The 17,945-nt window shown below is 40.4% G+C and overlaps 1 protein-coding gene across 9 annotated transcripts in view; it reads right to left on the bottom strand.

The window, feature by feature from the left end:
- The window catches only part of Eda (ectodysplasin A), a 410,232-nt gene extending 394,964 nt beyond the window's left edge, over positions 1-15,268 (bottom strand). For all 9 annotated transcript variants that reach the window (XM_045140343.1, XM_004660988.2, XM_045140344.1 and 6 more), the window contains exon 1: positions 14,682-15,268. In XM_045140343.1, the coding sequence (XP_044996278.1) occupies positions 14,682-15,074 (393 nt within the window). In that variant the 5' untranslated portion in view covers positions 15,075-15,268. The remainder of the gene's footprint in view (positions 1-14,681) is intronic.
- Positions 15,269-17,945: the final 2,677 nt, after the last annotated feature.

Raw genomic sequence — 17,945 nt, 5'->3', positions numbered from 1 at the left:
ATGGGCCCTTACCTCTCCCCCCATCCTAAAATCCCCACCTTCATTATCAACAGTATATAGGCAACTGCTTGTAACAATGAAGCGAGTTCCTGCTTCGACAAGACTCAGTGTTGTTTTTCTCCAGTGACTAGGAGAGATTCTGAGTCGTCCGACATTCATCCCTTCTTCTTCAACCTCTTGGAAGGAACCAGAGGGCCTGGTCCCCCCTCAGCACTACCTACCCACCAGGGAGGAGCCCAGCATCTGGCGCCCAGTGTGGGGCTCCAGGAACCCGGCAGACTAGTGTCCCATGTGAGGCATTCTCATTGAGGAGGTCAATCGGTGTACATGTGCGGGTGAGCGTACCCTCATAAGTTATGAGGCAGTCTTCATATTTAATGTGCTAAACTTTGCTTCTATAACCTGTACTTCCTTGTCAACACCCCTTTGCTCTCTTTCTCTTTTTCCTTTCACTTTTGGGTCCTGGCAAGCTGCATCTGTGGCTTTTGTATTTCTAAACGGGTCATATGTCCCTAGTGGACACACTGTGTGGCTTTTAGCCTTTAGGCTTGTGCTTCTCTCTCTCTCTCACTCTCACTCTCTCTCTGCTTGGGCCTGTGAAGGCAGGCCACCTTTTTCTGCAATTATGGAACTTCCCCTGGATCTGTAAGCTTCAATAAATATCCCTTCCTCCATAACTGTACCTGGTCTGGAAGTTTATCTCAGTAAACCTGAAGCTGTCTGATACAGAACTTGGTACCGAGGAGTGGACTGAGATGAACCTGACCATGTGGATATTGATCTTTTGGAACCTTTGTTTTGGAGGAATAGTCATGGACTTTGTGCTTGCAACTGAAAGTGTCTTCTGAAGTGGTAAGCCAAATTTTATGGACTAGTCTAATGAAAATCTAAAAATGCTAAGTGCAGACAACATTGAACTTTGAGGCTTGGCTTATGAGCTTTCTAAGGAAAAGGAAAGATTACAGAGGACTTTGTTGTAACTGGGCTACTGGCATAAGTGCTGGCTGCGTCCTGCTGCCCAGGCCCAGAGAGTTTAATCAAGGTTAATTTTATAATGGACTGATGTGCGTATGTAGGAAAGAATTTTCAGGCTAAACCGAAATGCCATGCCTAAAGTTAGAGATTTTTCAACTGTTTATAGACTCTGAAGGATACTCTAAAAGTTTTATATAGGGACACAGTCTTAACCTAAATTCATCTTACATTAGACACAGGTGATGCCTATACTAGGTAGGTCACAAAGTCGTAAGTACAGATGTAATTGGAGGTTTAACCAGGTTAAACATAGACAAGAGTCTATCACCTTGTGTTTTGCAAATGGATCAATTTGCTATGTAAAAACAAACAACTTCAGAATAGGATAAGAAATGTCAGGATGCTTATCTCTCTGTTCTGTAATTTCATTTTGCTCTTGCTTTCCAACACATGCTACTTAAATTCACAGAAAGCTGGACTCTAAAAAATTGGATAAAACCCCCTTTATCTCAGACGCTATACAAGTTTAAGCCATGTGTCCCCCAGACTCTGACTAGAGACAACATGGTCAATTGTCTCTGACCAAAAAAAAAAAAAAAAAAAAAAGAGTACAGCATATAACTGTGGTGCTCTTTAGTTCTTCTCTTTTAAATACCTAAAGTCACATCTGTTAAATAAATTTTCTCACTAGACAAAATGTTAAATAGTTCAACTGAGTCAAGGTATTTTACCAGGTTACAAACTCCTTACAAAGATAAGCATCAGACTTACCTAATATGTATATCAGGAGAAGGGCCCCTTCATTAAAACATTTAATTGGATTAAATCTAATGTTTACCTGATGCCAAGGTTTTAATCAATGGAGAAACTGAGTCTTATGATAAGACCTCACTCATTAACAGGTCACTGATGCTATTTTGTTATGATTTAAGGGTTATAAAACTGGCTTTAAGACTCTCTGAGTAAAGTAAATTAGGTTCCTCTTTTCATCAAGGTTTTAACTATTTTTAATATAAAGGCTCACATTGAAGTGGTTATTTTCCAAAGGTGAAGTACTCATACCTAAAGACATTGTAACTTTAAAAATAGCTTCTGTGTTATTTATGCTAATTCTGTTGAATGGTCATAACTAGATTTAATTTCAATAATGATAACTTTCATCTTCCTGGAATATGTTAGGATAGCTTGCTAAAGCGTTATCAAATTTAAGTCATGGGTAAAACATAAAATTGTTTTATGTTAATAAGTGTCTGTGGTACATAAAATCAATAACTATCAAGCTTAAGCCAAAATCATGGGTTGTCAAATAATGTTTTTTTCTTTCAAAAATATTGATCAAGAGTTATATTAAAATTTAGCTACCTGTATTGGTTTAAAAAAAATGATTAAACTCTATGGTTCTGTTTCCAATGTTCTCTGGGTAATTTGTACCAACACAGGTATCTAAACTAATCAGAGATGTTTTCAAACACAGGTGCTAAAAATTTCTAGGTTAAATGAGTTAGTCTATAAATCAATTGGTACTGTTTGTTTTCAAGACTGGTGATAGGTTCTGCCTGTGTTTATGAATGTTAAATATTCAAAATGTGAGATATTTATAAGTATTAGATATTTAAATATGAGATATGTCTACTTTCTATACCTCATATATAAGGCTTATACTATCACAGTACAGCTAAAATTTTAAAGATAGGATAATCAGACTCTCAAGTCTCAATTACAAAAACAAAAGGGGGAATCCTTACCCCCATACAACCAACTAAAAAAGGCATTATTTACCCTAAATATTTTAAATTTTTCTAAAGAAAATAAACAATTATCCCCTTTTCAAAAACATTGGTCCTCATCCATTACCTATAGTTCTATCTGGCTAAGATGGAGGGAGCTATTGACCAGGGACTGGAGAGGACCAGACCCACTCCTCACAGCAGGGAGAAGGTTTGGAGGTGTCTTCCCTCAAGATGAAAAAAGACCCATTTGGGTACCAGCAAGAGACCTAAAATATTTGTCCCAACAGGGGACACGGACAATCACTTCTCCAGGGAGTATCCCACCACTGAGGACAGTTCCTAAAATGGTCTTTACCCTGCTCTGGCTTTGCCTCCAATCTGGGCCTCCCTGGCTGCTTGCAGTCCAGTTGACCATACGACCTTAAAAAATTGCTCAGCCACCTTCCCCATCCCCGTTGAGCTTTTCCCAATGTTTCCTCTGGAACTTGCATTTGGGCCCTGCCTTTCCCTAATAATTCCAGTATAGGTGTGGGGTACATTCATCCTTCCTTCTGTACTTTTAACACAACTGAGCCCAGTGCTCAACACTGCCTGCCTTCTGGAATGCTTTATGTTTGTGGAAGCGGGATGGCCTATGACTTTCTGCCCACCAATTGCATGGGCCTTTGTGCCCCAACCACCTTAATCCCAGATGTAGATGTTATTCCTGGAAGCTAGATTCCCTGGCTGAGGTAGTCCTACAAAACCAGAGGGGACTAGACCTACTAACAGCTGAAAAGGGAGGCATATGCTTGTTTTTACAGGAAAAATGCTGCTTTTAATGCCAATAAATCAGGAATCGTCCAGGACAAGATTAAGAGGCTCCAGGATGACTTGGAGAGGAAGCAGTGGGACCTCCAGGACAACCCACTGTGGATGGGCCTACATGAATTCTTATCCTACCTCCTCCCTCTATTCGGTCCCCTCCTTCCCCTTCTCCTTATCCTCACTGTTGGTCCTTATGTAATTAACAAAATTACACAATTCATTCACCAGCGGCTAGAGGTAATAAAACTCCATCAGGTTGAGATACATTACAACAGGCTGGAAACTCAGGAATTAAGTTCCTCAGATGACCCACTGCCACCTCCTCTGCCCTCCATGTGACCAATGACGGGTAAGATCTCAGACTGACTGAGACAACCTAAGATAGGCCATGGAGTGGGTTCTCAGCGAGCTAAACACATGGTACCCAGTGACAGGTAAGATCCCCAGAGGGGGGCAACCTAAGACAGGGGCCATGGTGACTAATACTCTTACAAAAACCAAAGTGGGAGTGGGCCTTCCAACGTTCATCCCTTCTTCCTCAACCCCTTGGGAGGAACCAGCAGGCCTGGTACCCCCTCAGCACTACCTATCCACTGGGGAGGAGCCTGGCACCAACTGAACCATCTTGTTACTACCTTTTAATATATTTTTAAAGGTAAATTCTCACCATGTATCCCAGGCTGGCCTTGAACTCATGATCCTCTAGCTTTAGCCAACCAAATGCTGGGAATGCAGGCACATAATAACATTCCTGCTTTGTGTCATTGAATTTTGATGGGATTTCACTGAGTTGGTAGCTTTCTCTAGGCAGTATGAATATTTTACCAAGTTAATTCTTTTAATACATGAGTATGGAATATATTTTCATTTATTTGTATCCTCCATATCTATCATCATTTTTATAGTTTTCCATATACAAGTCTCGGACCTTCTTAGTTAAATTTAGTCCAAAGTACTTTATTTAATTTGTTACCTATTGTCAGAAAGTCCTGGTATGCATTAAGATATCAAACCTACAATTTAATCTCCAATAAGGCAAATGACTTCACAAATTCTACCAAACATTTAAGGAAAAAAAAAAATCATCAATATCACATAAAAGTTTATAGGCAAAAAGTAAAAACAGAAACACTTTCAAGCATTATAATGACAGCATAAATTTGATATCCAAACTTGGTAATGAAAGATAATTACATGCTAATCTCACTCATATATAGATCAAAGATTCCATATGAAAAGTTAGCAAAAACAGTTCCTGCCATATATAAGTTAAATAATACATGGAACTAAAATTTTATCTGAAAGTTAAGTTTACTACAATACTAACAGAATAAAGGGGGAAAAAATCAGTGATTTTCTCAATATATGAAAGAAAACCAAATAAAATGATGTAGCTCCTGAAGAATAAAACTGGAAGAAAATATTCTAATTTATAAATATCTTTTAAAGCTAATAACCCTAAATGGGACATCTATACCAACCCCTCCAAGGCTCAGGGAACACTGTGAAAGAGAGAGTAGAAAGAATATAAGAGCTGCAGGATGGGGAGAAGTGCTATAGAATGTTGTCTTCTGGATACAACATGGGTGTTCCACGAATAAAATCACAGAAGCCGAGGTTTTCTGCAAAAGACTGTGTCCTGTAAACATTCTATCATGGATAAGGGAGGAGCTCATGAGACCCTACTCTTCACACCATCTTCAAGGTACTACTGAAATTTAACAGTTGATGGGGGAGGATCATATTCTACAGTGTGGTGGCACTGGTAAATGGCAATGTTCAAGTAAATAGCTCCCTACCCAAGCTCAGTTAAGCAACTCCAATTTAATTCAGTGGCTCACAAAATATACATGAAAGTAGGAAGGCGATTGGTTGGGAAGAAAAAAGAGATTTAGGGAGAGTGGGAAGGAGATACCAAGATAATGGTGGGTAAATGTGATCAAAATACATGCATGAAATTATCAAAAAATAAAATAAGAGCTGGGTGTGGTGGTGCATGCCTTTAATCCCAGCACTCGGCAGGCAGAGGTAGGACTGCCTTGAGTTTAAGGCCAGCCTGAGAATACATAGTGAATTCCAGGCTATCTTGGGCTAGAGCAAGACCCTACCTTGAAAACTGAATAATAAAAATAAAGAAAATAAAATAGCAAATCACGTCAGTAAAAAACTAACAATAATAAAAACTATGCTAGGGCTGGAGAGATGGCTTAGCAGTCATGTTTGCCTATGAAGCCTAAGGACCCAGGTTCAATTCCCAAGAACCCACATAAGCCAGATGCACATGGTGGCACACATGTCTTTAGCTTATTTGCAGTGTGGCTGGGGACCCTGGTGCATCCATTCTCTCCCTCTCTCTAATAAATAAATGAAAATAAAATATTTAAAACAAAAAAACCTATGCTAGCCTCATACCTAACAGTGAAATGTTAAAAGGTTTCCCTCCAAGGTTGGGAAGAGAAGAAGAATGTGTACTATCACTACTTCCATTCCATATTAGTTTGAAAATTCTAGTCAGTGAAATATGGTAAGAAAAAAATTAAAGCATACAGATTAGAAAGGAAGAGAATTTTTAAACATAATTTATGCAGTTTAATAGTGAATGCAGAAAATCCATAAAATGGGAGCCAGGTATGGTAGCATGCACCTTTAATCCCAGCACTTGGGAAGCAGAGGTAGGAGGATTGCCATGAGTTCAAGGCCAGCCTGAGACTTCATAGTGAATTCAAGGTAAGCCTGGGCTAGAGGAAGACACTACCTCAAAATACAAGAAAAAAAGAAAATCCAAAAGGTCATGTTAATAAACAATAACTTAAAAAGTGAGTCTAGGAAGTTGCTGAATATAAAGTCAATATATAAAATTAAGCTACATTTCTAAAAATCAGTGAGAATCAATTAAAGTTAAATTAAAATTTATATAGCCCTTATGTTGCATTTCATATAAATTCACTTAAAACTTAGATTAATGTGCAGGGATTTTATTAGAAAGTGCTTGGGGGGAGGCCTGGAGATATGGCTCAGTAGTTAAAGGCACTTTTATTCAAAGCCTGATAGCCTGAGTTTAATTTCATAGTACTCATGTAAAGCCAGATGTACAAAGTAGTGCATGTGTTTGGAGTTCAACTGCAGTTTCAGGAGGCCCTAGCATGGGCATTTTATCTCTGTCTGTCTGTCTATCTATGTCTGCTTTCACATAAATAATTTATAAAAGAGAAAATGCTCTGGGTATCAATATATACACAAGAAAGGAAAAGTTAGTCCCCAAGTTGCCCTAATCAAGCTTATAGTGAGTTGCTGAACTCAGCTAGAATGGCTGGTATAGCTCTTCAAAGTTTGCCCAATTTATGAGGAGGTGCAAAGAATGTATTGCACCACTTGGTTAGTCATAGAATGCAGGCTGCCCTGGAAGGAGGTTTCTCCTTCATTAAAAATGATTGCTTCAGCCGGGAGTGGTGGCGCACACCTTTAATCCCAGCACTTGGGAAGCAGAGGTAGGAGGATCGCCATGAGTTCAAGGCCACTCTGAAGTTACATAGTGAATTCCAGGTCAGCCTGGGCTAGAGTGAGACCCTACCTTTAAAAACAAAAGAAAAAAGAAAAAAGATTTCTTCAGCCAAAGAAAATTCAAAAGAAAACTCTCAACCGAGCTCTGTCTTCTGATAGTATTCTCAGTACATATGGTAATGAGACCCACATTCCTAAAATTAGAATATATGTGGTTAATCACATCCATCATCAATGCTATCCACAATGGCATTACATACCTTGGAATAAATCTAACAGGTTTATAAAACTTATATACAAAAAAAAAAGTACTATCATGAAAAATTAAAGAAGAATTAAATAAATGGAGGGATATACCATTTTCATGGATTGGAAGACTGAATATCATAGATGTAAATCCTCTAAATAGATTTTTAGTATTGTGGAAGCATATGGAAGGCAGATAGAAAGGAAGAGAGATTTATCTGCGATACGGTTCAGATAATGTGGCAAATACTAGGGTTCTACTCTTACAACCTCACTTTACCTCTTCATTACTCCTACCATTCCTCTCTCTAATAGCATTAATATTGTAGCAATCCTGTCAGTGAGGAAGGCAACTGGAATTTTAGCTATTGTTTTCTCCATGTGTTCTAATTGGTCTTTGGGTAGTAGTTGACTTATTTTTAATTAGCTTTTAAAATTAGTGTTGTGGTGGTTTGATTCAGGTGTCCCCCATAAACTTGGGTATTCTGAATGCTGGGTTCCCAGCTGATGGAGATTTGGGAATTAACACCTCCAGGAGGCAGTATTGTTGTTGGGAGTGGGCTTATGGGTGTTATAATCAGCTTCCCCTTGCCAGTGTTTGGCACACTCTCCTGTTGCTATGGTCCACCTTATGTTGGCCAGGGGCTAATGTCCAGCCTCTGCTCATGCCATTGTTTTCCCTGCCATCATGGAGCTTCCCCACTGAGTCTGTAAACCAAAATAAACCTCTTTTTCCCACAAACAAACAAAAAAAATAGATTTTTAGATTCAATGTACTGCCAATTCAAATCCCAATAGATTTCTCTTTTTCTATTCTTATAGAACATGAAAAGTTTATTCTAAAACTATTTGTGAAATTGCAAAGGGCCAGGAACATCAAGATAATTTTAAAGAATGGAGACAAGACAAAAAGACTGATGGCCTGTGTTTGATTCCCCAGTACCCACGTAAAACAAGAGGTCCAAATTGGTATATACATCTGGATTTTGCCTGAAAGAAGCCCTTCCATGTTTATTCCCCCCCCCCATTCTTTCTCTTTCTCTTGCAAATAAATAATTTAAAAAAATTAAAATTAAGAACTTCTGTTCATCAAAGGATACCATAAAGAAAGGCAAGCCACAGATATTGGAATAGTTTACAACATAAAAAAAATACAACAATCCATAGTCAGGACATATAAATAGTTCTTGAAGAAATCTGTAGGAATAGGACATCACAGAAAAAAAAAATAAGGAAAAAAAAAACTTGGGGCAGTCAAGAGTAGTACATGCCTATAATCCCAGCACTTGGGAAGCTGAGGCAGGAGAAATGCAATGAGTATGATGCCAACCTAGGGCTACAGAATAAGTTTCAGGTCAGCCAGGGCTAGAGTGAGACAGTATCATGGAAAACAAAAATAAGCACCTTCAAAAGAAGATATTTGAAATAGATTATAATACACAAAACAGAGCACAACCTCATTAGTTTTCTGAGTTATGTCACTTAAAATCACAAGATAGGGTTGAGGATGTAACTTGATGGTAGAGCACATGCTAACCTAATATGCATGAGTCCCAGCACCACAATCACAATCATTCCCCTCATCATCATTAAAAATAACTACAAACTCACTCATTAGAATGGCTGTGATTGACAACACTGACAAAACCTAAAGTATTAATAAAAATGTACAATAAGTAGAATTCTCATACAGAGCTGGAGAGAACACACATTGTCAATCATTTAGAAAAATTACTATCCAGCTTGGTGTGGTGGCGTACACCTTTAATACTAGTACGTTGAAGGCAGAGGTAGGAGGAACACCATGACTTCGAGGCCACCCTGAGACTTGTGAATTCCAGGTCAACCTGAGCTAGAGTAAGACCCTACCTCAAAAAAAAAAAAAAAAAAAAAAAAGAAAAGAAAAGAGTCAGGCATGGGGGCACATGCCTTTATTCCCAGCCCTCAGGAGGCAGAGGTAGAAGGATCTCCATGAGTTCGAGGCACCCTGAGAAGACCGAGTGAATTCCAGGTCAGCCTGTAATAGAGTAAGACCCTACCTCAAAACAACAACAACAAAAAGAAATAGAAAAAATTATTATCCATAAAGTGAAAAATATGCATTCCCCATAACTGGCAACTCTAGTCCTAAGTATATATTCAACAGAAATTCAAATACAAGGACCCAAAAGACAGATACCATAATATTGGTAACAACATTATTCATAATACATTCAAACTAGAAATGATCTACATATTTATGATCAGTAGAATGAATGTATAAATTATGCTATATTTCAATAACAGAATATACAGAAATGTAAATAGAATCTAGCTGTATCTAACATAATGTATATCTTAAATACAGTGGTTAAAATATAATTTCTAAAGAATATATCTGTTTGATTCATTTATATAAATTTTAGACTCAACAATACTGTCTTTGGTAGTAGGGGTAAAGATAGTCATTAACTTTAAAGAGAGGATGATACAGTAATAAAATAGGATACAATTAGAGGTTGTGGGGTGCTAATAACATTCTATTTCTTGACCTGGTTACTATCAACATGAGCATGCTCAGCTTGTAATAATAGTGCATCAAATGGTACAATTACGATATGTATGCCTTTCAATAGTTGTGTTATACTTGAATAAAAACATTTTAAAAGGAATAGAAATGAGAAACTAAGTACTGGGCATTTATAAAGGAGTTAGACAAAAGATGATCCTCTATGAGGGCTGCCTTGCAAGACAAAGACATGAGGTTTCTCTTGGTAATGTCCTTGGAAATTAAATGGATTTAGAAGTTCTCTAGGATAAAAAGATTTTCCCTATAAGGTAGTTACAGATAAATTACAGTTCATTTTACACAAGATCTAAGGGAAAAAGAGAAAGATTAGACCTAAAAGCAAATAAAACATCAAACGACATATTACAGAAAGCTTTTTGCACTACCTTAGAGGGAAGGTGTGAAACATGGACATGGATCACATGGTTAAGACATTCTGTATTTCACTTTCTAATTATTTTTGAAACCCGTGAAACATTACCAGTGGTACTGTTTACTAGCATAAGCATAAAGGACAGTTCACATACTTAGTAAAACCTGATGAAAACAGGCCTTCTATTAAAAAAGTCTTTGTTTTACATAAAAGCCTCAAAATAATATTCAATTCAACAAGTATTTGAATCCTGAACTGTAAGTAGTACCAAACTAAGCATCATAAAGACAACAGAGAACGTAGATTTCTGAGGCGCTCTAATGTAAAGACAAGATCTATTAAGAACAACAGCAATAACAACTAAAGAAAAAGTGCTAAAACAAGATAGAAGGTAGCTTGCAAAGAATTAATGAGAGAAAAAAAAATGAAATAGGCATAATAAAACCAGTTGGTCAAAATCCTTGAACAATACATAGAAAAGTCTGCATTTAAACCTATAAAATATTTTATCTGGAACCCACATCCCTAATATAATTTGTCAGTTTGTTTGTTATGCCCATCTTGAATCCCTTGAATGATTCTAGTTATTTTCTTACTCAATCAGCTTAAACACAAGTAATATTAAATCTAGGTATACTAGTGGTCTGTTTAGTTATACCAAGAGATGTTTTGTATAATGCTAAAGTTGACTTTATGACATCACTTCAAATAACTAGGTGCATGCCTAAAATACCTCCAAGAAGCCTGATCTATACATAGTTGAGATTATCACTTGGAGCAGTACGTTAAATAAGATGCTACATTAATTTGTCTCAAAATAAGTTTTCAAGCATTAAAAAAATCTAATACTTTACATCATAACCAGTACAGTGAACACTGTACTTATTGAACTTATATTAACCATACTCATCTCTCTCATGATTTCGAAGACTTTGATCATATATCTAGACATCTTTCTCTTCAGATTGAAAAAGATCAACTAAAAAATCCCTCTACCCTCTGATCAACTTGATTGGGTTTCTGGGAATATTTATCAGCTGTTAGGTTTTTCTTGAAGAGCGCCTACCAGAATTTTCTGATTGTAGACAGAAATTCACTTTTGATCTTCTCAATGGAAAAAGACAATTGTATTGTTTTGTTGCTGACACATTCCTGATATTAGCCCCCCTCCCCATGTTCTGGACCTTGAGGAACATATTCCTGACTGGATTTTCTTCTCTACAGAATGATCTGATGATTTTTTAAATAATTTTGTCAAATTTAGACACTGATGGTATATCTCTAACCCTTGAGATCATCCCTAACAAGTATCCAGATATAGTTATGTATCTCTTTTCATTGAATGACATAGTCAGGATTCCAGAAGCACTGATGTGGCCCTCTCACTTTTTATCAACAACCATGTCCCAACTTGGGAGAGTTTTTTGACATTTCCTTGTAGAATTTTGCTGATCTCACTGCTTTCTGCCATCATTTCCTCTGTATCCTCCTTTAAGCTTTATAATTAAGGTGTGACATACATACACCTGCAGCAATTTCTAGACCATTTTCTTGAATCATAACTGAGAGCCCAGACCCCATCATCTCCTAAGCATAAGTAGATTGACCTTTGTCTAACTCTACAACCTTACATGATGAAGTGCATCTGACTGTTGTGCTCATTACAATTTGGTTTCATCAGCTTGCCTTCACTCCTGGAAAATAAACTGGAGAAAACAACCTGAATGCACTGCCCATTGGAGTGGACATATTTTTATCTTTCTTCCATCCAAGAGTTGCTGTAATAGCAGCTGTTTATGTTGAAAAGCTAAAATAAAAATATGACCTACGTGGCCAAATTCCACAAGGCTGTTTACTTCCTTATTTATGAATCAGAATCTGTCAGCACAACTTAGAATTTTGACTGTCAGCAGATACAGCAATTAAATGTCACTGTAAAGCCAGCAGAGGGTGCACCAGGGCACTAGAAATTTTGCCCAAGATGTAACAATATCAACTTAAATCTATTAGCCAATCAACTTTTACTTTATTTATTTGTTCATTTATTTCATACTGAAACTAACATCCTTCACAGAAACTTAAGCTGAATCTGGGCTAAAATTCCTTCAGCAATTCTCCTGAAAGTGAAGTTCGGGATGAATAAGGAATGCATAACAAAACTTAGTCTGGTCAAAATGTAGAGTAGAACCAAATGACACTGATCTGAGCCCTCTATGATAAAAATTTTATGGAGCCCAAACCTGTCATCCCCCAACCTCTCGAAAAATACTCAGTATTATGTTATGGGAGAATGAGCACTAATGTGGGAATTAAAAGTGCTAAAACTTTATCTTAGCTTTGACTCAAGTTATGTGTTTGGGCAAGTTAATTTCCCTTCTGTGTCCATGTGTTCTCCAAGGGAATGAATAAAACAGACTTAGATAGTACCTTACAAGCCTGGAAATCTTCAATTCCAGGTTGACATCAATAAACTTAAAGAGCCAATATCACTACTTCTACTGCTCAAATAAACTAAAACAAAAAGAAGAGGAGCAGATAAGAAGCATTACTGAAGCCTAGACAGATGTATTTTAGTGCTACACAAAGGTCAGGCAACTAAATGCCATTACAGACCTATGAGAGTTCCATGCCATCACAGAAGCCCTAGAGCACAGCTGTCCTGCTAATCCTCAGTCTATAAACATGGCTCTGTCCATCCTGAATGCCAAAAAGACTTGGCCATCATGTAACTAAAGAAATTGAATTCCCTCGTCTTCTCACAGAATATCAATGTGCAGCTGCTAAGTATTTCTACTGGGCATGGGGGGGGGGGTAAATAAATAAAGGAACCAGAATCCTAGTTAATTATCATTTAGCTACAGTGTTTAAAGTTTTAAGTACAAGAAGCATGTCTGCTGATTCTCTTTGATAAGCTGTTATATAAGTTGGAGTGTGCTGGTAAGACATTTTAAGGCTGGGGCAACTTTATAAAGCGCACTGTGAAGTAGAAAAGTCTTAGTCCTAACATTACAATATTATTGTGAGTATGAAACCTCTATCAAGTGTACAACTTTGGGTAGGAAGTCAAAGTAGCAAAATAAGATTTAAAGAATTGTGACAATGACTCTGGATGTGGTAATAAATATAGAAGGCTTCAATGCCTCACTTCAAGGAACTTACAAAACTTCCCCTTTCTCCTAAAGGTACAAACTCACCATTACCCTTTAACCACTTCAAAAAGATCCTTGGATGTTTTGCCTAAGTTTTGCATGTAAGATTAAAAAAAAAAAAAAAACAGGCAAGACAGTGGGGCGTGATAGCACAAACCTTTAATCCTAGCACTCAGGAGGCAGAGGTAGGAGGATCGCTGTAAGTTCGATGCCACCCTAAGACTACATAGTGAATTCCAGGTCAGCCTGGACTATAGTGAAATCCTACCTCGAAAAACCAAAAAAAAAGCAAGACAGTACTTAACATTAAGTGCACTAAATTTGCTTGTAGAAAACAACTAAAGCTAGTGGTTTGCTGATAAGGGTAGAAACACCTTAAAGATTACCAAAGAAGAAAAAAAGAAAGAAAGAAGCAAGCAAGGAGGTAAGAAGGAAAGGAGGGAAAAAAGAGGAAGGAAGGAGGAAATGAAGAAGGAAGGAAGGAAGGAAGGAAGGAAGGAAGGAAGGAAGGAAGGAAGGAAGGAAGAAAGAAAGAAAGAAAGAAAGAAAGAAAGAAAGAAAGAAAGAAAGAAAGAAAGAAAGAGAGAGAAAGAACACAAACCTTCTAGAGGTATGTGAGTGAGCCTGGGTGATTATTCCACTGTAGCTTCCAGTTCTTAAGCTAGCAGTACTGAAAACTTTTCACACTCACCTTTCCCACTGCTCCCCCCAATCAAAAAAAAAAAAAAAAGTCAGAACCGGCATGCAAAGGGTGAGTTTTATTTCCAAAGATATTTTTTTAATTACTGTTCAGAAGTTGTCTAGCAAGACGGCATATTTCTACCAGAATTCCTCAGGGGCGCTGATCCTCACTAGAACACACGGGACAATCAAGTCTCAAATTGCAGGTAAGTGTGAACAAGCCCGTGTTCTGGTCAGCGCACGAGGACCCCGCGCGGAAAGTCGGCTTAAAAGTTGTTGCAGCGGGCGTGGAACAGTTATTACAGCTGTTTACTGCTCCAACTCCAAAGGGGAGTCTGCTAGTTCTGGCATCAGCTAGGGACACGACAAAACAAGCACCACGGGCAAGTAGCACACTAGGGGCACAGGGGCCAAGCGGCTCGCCGTTAGTCGGTGGGGGGGGGGGTGCAGAGCGGGCACCGACTTGAGCCCAAGCAGCCCCTAGCCTCGCTGCTGGCGGCGGGCGCTAGCTAATGGTTTACGAGTCAATAGGGCTAGGAGAGCTCAGCCCGGGAGCGAGGACAACCTGCCCTGGACAACCTCTCCCCCCGCCCCGTGGGGGAGGGCCCCCGCCCTACCTGCTAGGGGAGGGGGCCTCCGCCGCCGCCACCGCCCCTACCTCGGTGACTCACCTGGTGGCGGTCCTGGGAGTCCGGGGGTAGTGTGCTCTCTCCAAGTTCCAAAGGCTGCTGAACGGACGGCTGCCCGAGGTGGCGGGTGATGGGACCGACTGGGTCGAGGCTACTGGGACTGCTCAGGGTGCCAGAGGTGCCAGGGGCGCCCAGGCCGCCCAGGCGGGACTCGGCTCCCCGTTCCCGCCGCAACTCAGACCGCAACTCTAGGTAGCAGCACAGCGTCAGCAGGTGGAGGGCCAGCGAGAGGCCAAAGAAACCCAGGAAGAGCCGGCAGCTGTTCCCTTCACCCGCCCGGGCAGGGGCCCCACGACAGCCGCAGCCCTGGCTTCCCCTCTCCCGTGGCGCTGCGGCAGGCAGGGATTCCCTGCGCTCTACCTCAGGGTAGCCCATGGCCTCCGGAGACAGCCACTCTCTGAGGCCCGGAGCCTCGGCGTCTGCCTCGGACGTTCACGACCCCTGACAGGCGGCTACTGTCCTGCCATCGGCTGGGGGCTGCAGGGACACCGTGCCTGCACGACGGTGGCTGGGCGGGACGGAATAGGGAGCAGCCGCATGTGCAGCTCCACTCCGAGGGGTGGGAAAGGGAGGAGGAGAGGCGGGAGAGAGGGGCGGCCCGGCCCGCAAGGGAATGAGGGAGGAGGACCCGGCCGACCCCGCCCCATCCCTCAAGGCTGCCGCGACGCCCAACCACCGGGCCCGCCTAGCCTCGGCGCCCCGCCCCCTGCCGTTCCTCTCGGGCCTCCAGTCCCGGGGCGGGGCCTGGGGGCTTGAGGGTTCGCCTCTGCTTGGCAGCCCCACCCAGCTCTTCCCGCTTGCCCCGTTCCAGTTGGTGACTGCCTCTGTCCTTCATCTCTGGACTCCGCCCGAATTTAACTCTTTAGCACCAGGATAGGGGGGAAGGAGGGAGGGGGTGGCTGAGAAGAATTTGGGAACCTTGGAAAGAAAGTCGAGCAAAGAAAAGGAGGCAGAAACTAGCATTAATAGAAATGTTTGCAATTAACTGCAGTTGCTAATAGCATCATCCAGTACTTATCTGCTGCTTTCAATCTTCAAAGCGTTTAACAGACGTTAAACTAATTAAAACAGTTCTGGGTTTGGAATGAAACCATGCCTGCTGTGTTTGCAATCCAATGGCTCGCCAGAAGAAAAGGAGACCTAGGAGTCTGGGAGCCAACGAGACTAGGAATCAGGCAGACTACTGGACTGACTCTGGGGTTACAGTCTAAGCGTGGTGAGGGTGCCCGGTATCAAGTGGAAATGATGTTGCACCTTAAAGGGTAAAACCGTCTCCTACGATTTTTTAGACATATTAGTTCATTCAGCAGATATGTATTGGTCCCCTTTGCAATGCAGAAAGTGCTGTATGAGGGAATTCACAGCCAGAAGTTTCCATTCTTCTACAGCTGCAGGGGTTTTGAGAGGAGAACATGCTCCTTCAAGGAGCAGGTGGGGAAAGGAGAGGGTCACAATGAGGTAAATCTGACAAGGGTGGTCCACAAAATGGCCAGACACTATTGGCATCTCTACTTGCAGGCAACTGTTCTGGCCTCTCCACCCCTCCCATACTTTCCCTGGAGTACTCCCTGGGGGAAGTTCAACAAGTCAGCCAAATGTTCCAGATGTACACTGCTGCAACTGCAGCATCTTCAACAACTGCACCAATCAGAAACGGGTTCAGAGCAAAAAAAAAAAAAAAAAAGGAAAGAAAGAAAGAAAAAAGAAAAGTGGTAAGTGTCAGACAATAGACTTTGAAGGATGGAAAGGATTAGTTGTCAAGTGTCACAATTGACAAGAGTTACTAGTCTCACATTTTAGACAGCTAAATGACTGCGACAGGGCAAGCATACACTTCTTTTAGCCACTAGACATTCTCATTCTGTGTAATTAAGAAATGAATAATTAGCAATTTTATTGACTTGAAGCAAGTATATTAAATGCCACAAGAGGCTCAGATGCCCAGAGCACTAAAAGGTGAGCTTAAAACCAAGGCTGGTGAAAGAGAAATAAAACACAGAGGAAAATAGAAAAAAGAAAAAAAAAGAAAGACGACAAAACCAAAATCATATGGTGGGGAGGTCAGTCCAGACAACACAGAGGTTATAAAGAGGCTATATTAAGGAATATATGAGCCACAGACAACTCTGCTTTCATACCCTTGTGAATGATCTCAGTGTTTCACAAACATCTTTTGTCTTGTCCTTAATCTTTACCCATGAAACAGAAAGTTTGCAAAGAATAGTGTCCTCATACAGATAAGGGGGGAAGGTAACAGTGGTTCTCAAGTCTTGTTTGTCCAGACCAAGAATTCTAGATGCTAGAAAAACCACCAGGCTGATTTACCTTAACTACCACAGCCCAGGATTATTGGAAAGAATGCAACACCAGGAGTCAAGACACCTGTGTCTGCCATTAGTTTGATGTGCTTAGTTTCTCCAGCTTTAAAAACTGTAACAGGTACTATATTGTGCTGTACCTGCCCTGTCACTGGCTCTTTTGACTTTATTGCATATACAGTTTAAAAAGGCTATCTCTTCTTCCTCTAGAGTAAAAAAGGAAACAACCCGGGAGTGATAGCACACACCTTTAATCCCAGCACTCAGGAGGCAGAGGTAACAAGATTGCTGTGTGTTCAAGGCCAGCCTGGGACCACAGGTAAGATGAGACTCTACCTCAAAAAAAAAAAAATTCTAGCTATCTTCACTGGCAGTGGTGGTGAGTGGTGTTTGGTGATAATGATGTTGCTGGTAGTGGAGATGCTCAGGAATCATACTGGTCTCTGCTTACCATTTTCTACCAGGTTTGTAACAGCTGTATTAAAACCTTGGGTCACATCATTGGCCCCAGAAACTTTGATAATTGCACTTGACATGGAGCTTCACCTTGATTCCCCAGAGCAAGAACATATAGCTTAGTATGCAGTGGAAATGTTGTAGCAAGGCAATACAGTAAGGGATGTATGTGGTAATAATGATAATAATAATTGTTGCAGTGCCAAAGATGGACCCCAGGGTTTATATAAGCTGGGCAAGCACTGTACCACTAAGGTGTACCCCCAGGCTGAAGCTACCTTTTTAGAGTTTTTGTTATTTATTTATTAAAGACAGGAAGAGGGAAAGAAAGAATGGGCATGTCAGGGCCTCTAGCCACTGCACCTGAACTCCAGACACAAGTGCCACCATGTGCATCCGGCTTACATGGGACCTAGAGAATTGAACATGGATCCTTAGGCTTTACAGGCAAGTTCCTTAACTTGCTAAGCCA

Source organism: Jaculus jaculus, chromosome X, assembly GCF_020740685.1.
Source record: "Jaculus jaculus isolate mJacJac1 chromosome X, mJacJac1.mat.Y.cur, whole genome shotgun sequence".
NCBI classification, from domain to species: Eukaryota; Metazoa; Chordata; class Mammalia; order Rodentia; family Dipodidae; genus Jaculus; species Jaculus jaculus.
This window is presented reverse-complemented; position numbering and strand designations above follow the sequence as displayed.